The following is a 7,811-nucleotide window of genomic DNA, read 5'->3' as shown; positions in this document are numbered from 1 at the left end:
TGTCAGTGGTTCCCTCGTTAATGAGAACATGTTATAAACTCTAATGCAGCATTGATTCCAGACAGACCATACCGGTTTGTGGCTCAACCCGACTCTCCACTGCTGAATACTCTCTCTCTCTCTCTCTCTCTCGCTCTCTCAGATGTTCTTGCTAATGTTATTGATCCTTTGACAGTAAATCTAATTAGCTGAGTTGATCATTTATTTATATTTAGTATGACTGACATTTATGTTATTTCTACATAAAATTTAAAAGAGATTATTTTCAATTGAAAGAAAGTATGTGGAACCTTAGAAGAAAAGATTTATTGCATCTTTACGTTAGTTTTTTTTATGTCACATGATTTCCAACCTAAATAGGCCTGGAGAATAAACCAGTAAACCTGTATATGTTGATAAACACATGGTCAATATCATATTACATCAGATAAAATATTCAATAACTTCACTGAACTCAGAATCAAAAAAAAGGTTGGCATTCTGGGAAATGTAGACAGAGGAAAGGCTTTAACCACTCAACCTCTAACGGACAGTTAAACGAGGTTGGTGATGTCACAGTGGGACAGCGGGGAGGCGGGGTTTAGGAGAGAGAGAGGGATGTACGGTCCCTCTCTCTCTCAGACCATCAGACCGTCAGTTCCCGAAACTACACACACACACAACAAAAAACATCATAAAAGCACACACAGGGTCAGTGCAAATAATACAAATAATTCAACAGTTAAGTGAAATAGTCACCCACATTTTTTACAGATTTAACAACTGTTGTATCGAGAATAAAAGTTTTATTGAAATCATGTCAAATCCTTCTCATACAGTGACAACTTCTTCTTCTTCCTTTTGTTATGTTTCATGGTGTTTGGCAGACCAGCTGTGACATTACCGCCATCTACTGAACTGGAGTGTGGAGAGGAGATAAACAGAATAACTAATCATGTGAAATCAACTTGATTTTTCAACTAAATTTTCTCCATTGAGTTTCTATTTAAAACAAAAACAAAACAAAAAAAACCTCAATTTGATCTTTTACTTTATTGACATCACTACTAAAAATGTCATCAATTGTAAGTTGAATATTAATTTTAGTAATTTCTTTTTGGAAATGCCTTCTTTCTGATTCATAAGCAGAACATTCCATAAAAACAGGCTGAGCCATTTCAGGGAGATTACAGTCATCACAATTACTTTAGGAGATTTAACTCACTGATTTAATCTCTGCCACTCATCTTGCATAGGAAATCCATAGAGTTGAATGCTCCATAGATTTCTTATGGAGAGTCGCTTTGAGTTGCCAAGCGACAGTCTCAAAATCTTTAGGATATAAGAGCAGAAAATGAGCGAAAATACCAATCAGTCAGTGTTTTATGTGTTTTCTTTTCCCATGTTTTTGTGATCCTTTCGAGTTACTGTGTTCATATTCACACAAGGGGGAAAAGTCTGTTTGTAGTGAAGAGGTCAGGGTCTGTTTGCATGACAAATTCAAACATTTTACACAGTTTATAGTGCAGTTGTGTAAAATCACCCATGACTCTGATACCAGACCACAGAGCAGTATTGACGTGATTCCGATTGTTTATTCCGCTGTTGAACTTTGACCTCTCAGTGGTGGGTAAACACAGAAAAGTAGCAGGATATTCATCAGATCAAACAGAAAACTTTGGTCTCCAATCTGAATTTCAGTTCGAGGGACATTTGCATTTTACATTTAATAGATCCACATTCATTCAAGTGCAGAGATGAAAGGCAATCGAAGGATGTAGGTGGAGCCTGAGTGGGTGAAACTCACCCTGAGGGAGAGTGGGTGAGTGAGGGAGAGTGGGGGGGCTCTGTTATCTGCAGACTGAATCTGAGGACATTCACAGACAGTCATGGATCATCCATGGACCCAGATGTGGAAATGGACTCTGTGTGTCCTCTTGTGTGGGATGTCTGTGGGCCGAGGATCAGCTACACTGTGAGTCTTCCTGCATTTTTAAACAATAATGCGTTGACATTATTGAACCATTTTCAGATTCGGTCAAAGCCTGATTACTTAATGCAGTGGCTGCGTGTGTGAATCTGTCTGTAGACATTACATGGTGGCCATCCCTGCTGTTCTTGAGTCTGGAGCAGAGACTAAATTCTGTGCCAGTCTCCTGCAGCCCAATGAGTATCTGCTCATGACTGTCACTCTGGTGTCGCAGAACAGCAGCGTAACTCTGCTGGAGAAAACATCCAGCACAGAATTGAATGAGTGCTTCCAGTTTCAGGTCAGCAACGCTTTTTATTCACCTGCTTGTATTTAAACGTGTCAGTGTCTTGAATCCTCACTTGACAGCAAACTATCAAGAAACATATCTTTCTTAATTTTTCACAAGATCTTTTTAAAAAAAAAAAAAAAAAAAAAAAAAATTAAAGAACACCATGGTGCTGAACACAACAATCCAGTCTTCTTTTTCCTCTCTGTTAAAGGGCCAGTACATTGCTCTTTTTGTCTACACCCAGTGTGGATAGACATTTAAAAAAACCATAAAGCATAATTGAAATGCATACAATATTGCAACTTAATTCACCCAGCGTATAATGGGTTTACATCAGTGTCAATGCAGATGTCTTTATTTTTAACAAATGTTGTTTTTTGGGGGGTTTTTTTTACAAAGAAAAGAATGATGGTGTTAATAGATATCCTAAACATACACAATTGAAACCATATATTTATATACAGCTTTTTCTCACAGTCTGAAGTGAAATCAGCCCAAACTCTTGTTTCTGTAGGCTGGTTAGAATCACAAAATTATTTATATTTGCCAAATTCCAAAGAATATTGTTTTAGTGATTTTTTTTTGTTAGTTTTTTTTGTAACCTCCATGAAATTGAGAAGTTTACATATTTTTGATCAGTATCAGAGTTAAATGTTTTTTTTTTTTTTAAACTGTATAGCTTGGATCAAACCTTTTGGGTTACTTTTCACCAGCTTCTCAAAATAGTTCTGGTCCATTTCCTCCTGGCGTTTAGCAAACCAAAATAACTTTGATAACTCTTAACTCACCTAAAAAAAAAAAATTGTGTCTGTGCTACAATTATTTATCTGTAATCTGTTGAGCAGGTAGGCATCTTTTAGATTTATTGAACTCAAATAAGAGAAAACACTAATTTTGTGCTTCAATGATGTTAAAACGGTTTGGTTCTTGAATCATTCGATGAATGGTTTCAGCCCTACTTGCCTATTTCAGTTATCATGTAAACTGACTATATTAGATTTTTGACACTCCTACGTTGAACCTTTGTAGGACACGGTGGTGGCTCTTCAGGCTCTGTCCCTCTACTCCAGTCTGGTGTTCAGTCCTGAAGGTTCCAGCACAGTGACAGTTCAGTCTCCCAGTGGTCCGCTGACCTTTGATGTGACCCCAGACAACAAGCTGCTCTACCAGGAGAAGATTCTGCAGGGTGAGGCAGGAAAGTACAGCCTGGAGGTGAAGGGGACTGGATGTGCCTCAGTTCAGGTCGGTGTTGTTCGCTTCCTGCTCAGATTCACCAGGCCCTGCAAAGTAGTAATACAAATGAAACGTTCAGACAACTTTAGAGAACACGTTTGCTTTTGACGTTTCAAATATATATCAATAATTTCACCAGTAAAATCACAAATACACTTTTGACTCATCAGCAGGTCCTTACAGGATAACTGGTGCTTCTGCTTAAATAAATAAACAAAACCATATTTATGTTTCTCACATTTCTCATCAGTTCAACATCCCAACCTTTACCGACGCCACCACACTGAGAGTGAAGGTTGAACCAGAGGCCGACTGCAGAGGCCCTTCTCACAAACCCAGACTGAACATTCAGCTGCAGTCCCTGTGAGTCACATGTGTCAAACTCAAGGCCCGTGGGCCAAATCCAGCCCCGCGTACCTTTTTATGTGGCCCTCTGGATTCTAGACAAAACACTAAGTGTGCTTAAATATTATGTTGTCAATAAAATCAATGCAGTTTTTATCTGCTCACTGCCAAATTATATCAATCAGTTCCTCCAGTTGCTTGAGAATTATCGTGGAAATTCATGCAAAAGCAACAAATCCTCACACTTTTTTACGCTAATTGGGAATTTATTGCAGATTTTTGTCAAAGAATCTTCTAAAACTTTCTTATTTGTACTAAACAGCTGCCTCAGCTTTAATTTATATCAGATTATAGTCCATAAGCTATACAGTGAGTAATAAAATGTTGCCTTTACTGTCATAAATAAGAAGAAATATCGCAAGTATTTCCAAATTAGTACCACAAAAACACACACACACACAAAAAAAATCACAAAATCCTGAAAGGACTGAAAAGATGTTCAGTAATATTACTTAATTTTAAGAATTCATTGATATTTTAACAGTTTGTGAAAAGGTTTTATCAATACATTCTGGCACAACTGGCCCTGTAAGAGCATATAAGATCTTGATTGGGCCCAAAACGAAAACAAGTTAGACCCCCCTGCTGTAAGTCATCAAAAAGCGTCTAATTTTAGAAATAAAACAGTTTTGCACTGAAGATGGTTGTTTGCTGTATCGGGGACAGTGGAAATGAGGACACCACAAACATGGTGATTGTGGACATCAAAGTTCTGACTGGATTCGCTCCAGACTCAGAGTCACTGAAGAGGGTAATGTTTACTACCAGACTGTCAAAGTTTGTCTCAGGCGTTGCCATGGTAATGGTAATAAACAGCTGCCTGGATGGTGTCTTTATTACAGCTCAGAGCTGCCCAGCTTGTGGACCATGTGGAACAGAAGGATAATCATGTTGTGATGTATCTTCGGGAGGTAAGAGGAGTTCCCAGCAGTAACAGAGGGTGGCGGTCTACACATTTCTAAACCAGGGTCTCATCATTTCTTCTTCCATCAGCTACAGAGAGGGGTAGCCATCAACCACAGCTTAGAGCTCCAACAGGAGCTTCCAGTGCAGAACCTAAAGCCAGCTTGATCAAGATCTATGACTACTACCAGCCAAGTAAAGCCTGATTCCTTTACACAGCTTAGTTTGATGTGATTCTCCTATAATATATTATTTTTTCTTTCTGACAGGTGACCAAGCTGAGACCGAGTACAATTACCCTTGTGCTGCAGGTAACATTGTCTCACTCTCATAAAAAAATGGCAGCATGCATATTGCTTCATTTACGAGATGCAGTGGTAAAGACACTCTCACTTGCTGCATTTCCATCGACCATATCATTGGGCAGTCTGTCATTTTGAAAGAAAAAATTGCTTAATGGAAACACGGCAATTTCAAAAACACTACTTTTTTGTTAAAAGGTTTTTTACTCTAGCTATAATTTCTATCCAGTCTGGTGTTCAGTCCTGAAGGTTCCAGCACAGTGACAGTTCAGTCTGCCACCCCAGCATCAGGTGGGGTTTTTGGCTGTATTGAAGCTGGTTTATTTCACAAACCTGCAATGTAAACATGTTTTTTCCCATCACATGATAAACAGCCGGGTGTAGCCACTGGTGGAAACCATGAAGAAGGAAACAGGAAGTATTTATAGGATGATGGCGCAGCATGCTTTTTAGCGACTTATCGCGTGAACAAACTTATTCACATGCTTTTTTAATTTAGTTTCTTATTTAATGGACACATCATGATTGCAACATTGTTTCTTCGACACATTTTTTGTGCACATTTGTAATGGCTGCAGCTACAGATGAAGAGGTTTACCCATGCAACACATTTGACTGCACCACTGGTCTCAGACTATTAGCTTCTGTGACTCCATCCAATTTTTTTTCTTGTTTGTTTGTTTTTTTTTCAATCAGTTGGTAGTTGACAATACCCAAGTCTCTGAGATATAAAGGAGCACATAATCATCAATTCCACACATTTACAGTGTTAGTTGTGTTTGATCCTTTAGCTGATTATTGGTATATTGATTTCTGTGTTTGAAATCAAGATTAAAACTGCATAGACAACAGAAATGCACAGAGATGAGGCGTTTTGGAACATCAGTGCACAGTGACCTTCTGAGACAAATGCAGTGATAGCAAAGTGCATCTTAAATGTGATCCCATTAGGTGGAGGTTTATAGATGATAGATGATAAACTAGATTTATAGATGATAAACCTCTATTTAGAAAGAGAGGCTACAAAAAACTTTTAAAGTGACTTACTCATGCTGTAAAAGTCAGCGGAGAAGCAGAGGAAATTATTTTTGTTTTTTACACATTAAGCATTCCTTGGCTCTATTTACCCTTTAGCATTCTAATAATATTTTACAGTGTTTGGAACCTAATAGCTTCGTTGGAAAATTATTCCAAGCACAAAGCTTAAAGTAAATCGAGGATTTGAGGACAAACAACAATTCTCCAAATAAGTGCACATTTTGTTCCAAGTGCAATTTTAAAATAACTCTTAATTTTGTGAAATAGAGAAAATGTTTTCCGACTCCCTTTGCCAAAATAAAAAAGATGTCTAAAAGCCATTTTGTTTCATACCAAATGTAAGTAGTAGCGATTTTAACAAATTGTTTTTCTTCTATTTGCAGCATAAAGAGTGAGGATCACATGAAGACACTAACGTCAGACCAATGATTTTACACTTTACAACCTAATTCATGCAAATATAAATATTGTGTTTAGTCAGTTTAGGTATTCTGACAGTCAGAGGAAATGGACACATTTGGCCCTTTGGGTCCTTTAGTTCAGTGAACTGAAATCTTCATTATTCAAACACATAATTATATCCACATATTGCTATTCATACCGGGCAGTCAAGAGTGACCACTGTGAAAAAAGGCAAATCAAACTAAAAAATATTTGTTGCTGGAGTACTTCCAAACTTTGTATTCCTCAAAACGAGGCTTGGATTCTGAAGATAACTGAGTTTGGAAGTTTGTGAATGGACTCAGAATCATCCATGTCTATATCTTAATACACACAAAACCCTTGCTCAGTGTTGTCAGATGTGGGGGAGGAGGAGGAGGGGGGGTTCATCAGGCTTTTTTTAAATGAGTTTAGCTGGTAATAAACTTTGGGCAGGTTGTTAAAACTTGGACTGACTTTTCAAAACATTTGGTGGGTTTTTAGAAAGTGTTCATTGGAAAATTCAGTCAAAATAGTTGCCACTGAGCAGCAGAGAAGCACAAAATGTCTGTACATTTTAATAAAGTGCAGTGTCCTTGCACTCAGTGAATTTATTTTTAAACATGTAGAATCTAATGTGATATCGTCATTGATTAGGAGTCAGTAGTTCATCAAGTGTCACTATGCAATAGTATTGTAAAAGAGAAATGCCAGTGCAGCTTAGTGATTTAAAATCTCATTGTGTCATCTCACTATTTCACAGAGGGACATGTAGGCTGGATTTTTTTTTTCTCTGTTAATAATAAACACCGTTTAGAAACTGTATTTGTGTTTACTTGTGGTGTCTGACTAGTTTTTACATTGGTTAAGGTTCTGAAACACAGAATTGCGATAAAGATGCTTAAAAATAGGAAATAAGGAGGGGGCAAATACTTTTTCACACCAGCAACAAAGCAGTTCAAAGCCCTTGCATAATAAAAACGTAACACAATAATCAGTTATTGATCCACTATAAGGACTTTAGAGCTGGGTGATGTGCTCCGTCTTCCTGGTTTTAATGAGAACGCCAGCAGCAGTTGCGTTAACTGGAGCTGGAGAATTTTTTATTTATTTACTTCGCTTTTTTAAAACGGATCTATGAGAACAGGGTCACAGTAATAAATGCAACTAAAGATAAACACATGGAGGAGTTTCTCTAGATCTTGTTGAGACATTAGCCCTATAAACTAGAAATGTTCTTCAGGTGGCAGACTGAAGAACGGTCTTTATG

The 7,811-nt window shown here is 37.7% G+C and overlaps 1 protein-coding gene across 1 annotated transcript; it reads left to right on the top strand.

Annotated features, from left to right (window-relative positions):
• Positions 1–1,844: 1,844 nt before the first annotated feature.
• LOC102224385 (alpha-2-macroglobulin) lies at positions 1,845–7,366 on the top strand. Its single transcript, XM_023351767.1, is given in 8 exon segments — positions 1,845–1,954; positions 2,069–2,249; positions 3,270–3,482; positions 4,721–4,789; positions 4,872–4,944; positions 4,947–4,976; positions 5,051–5,092; positions 6,505–7,366. Coding segments are annotated over 8 exon segments (699 nt in total). The 5' UTR covers positions 1,845–1,868; the 3' UTR covers positions 6,510–7,366.
• Positions 7,367–7,811: the final 445 nt, after the last annotated feature.

This window comes from Xiphophorus maculatus, chromosome 18 (genome assembly GCF_002775205.1).
Source record: "Xiphophorus maculatus strain JP 163 A chromosome 18, X_maculatus-5.0-male, whole genome shotgun sequence".
In the NCBI taxonomy this organism is placed as follows: domain Eukaryota; kingdom Metazoa; phylum Chordata; class Actinopteri; order Cyprinodontiformes; family Poeciliidae; genus Xiphophorus; species Xiphophorus maculatus.
This window is presented reverse-complemented; position numbering and strand designations above follow the sequence as displayed.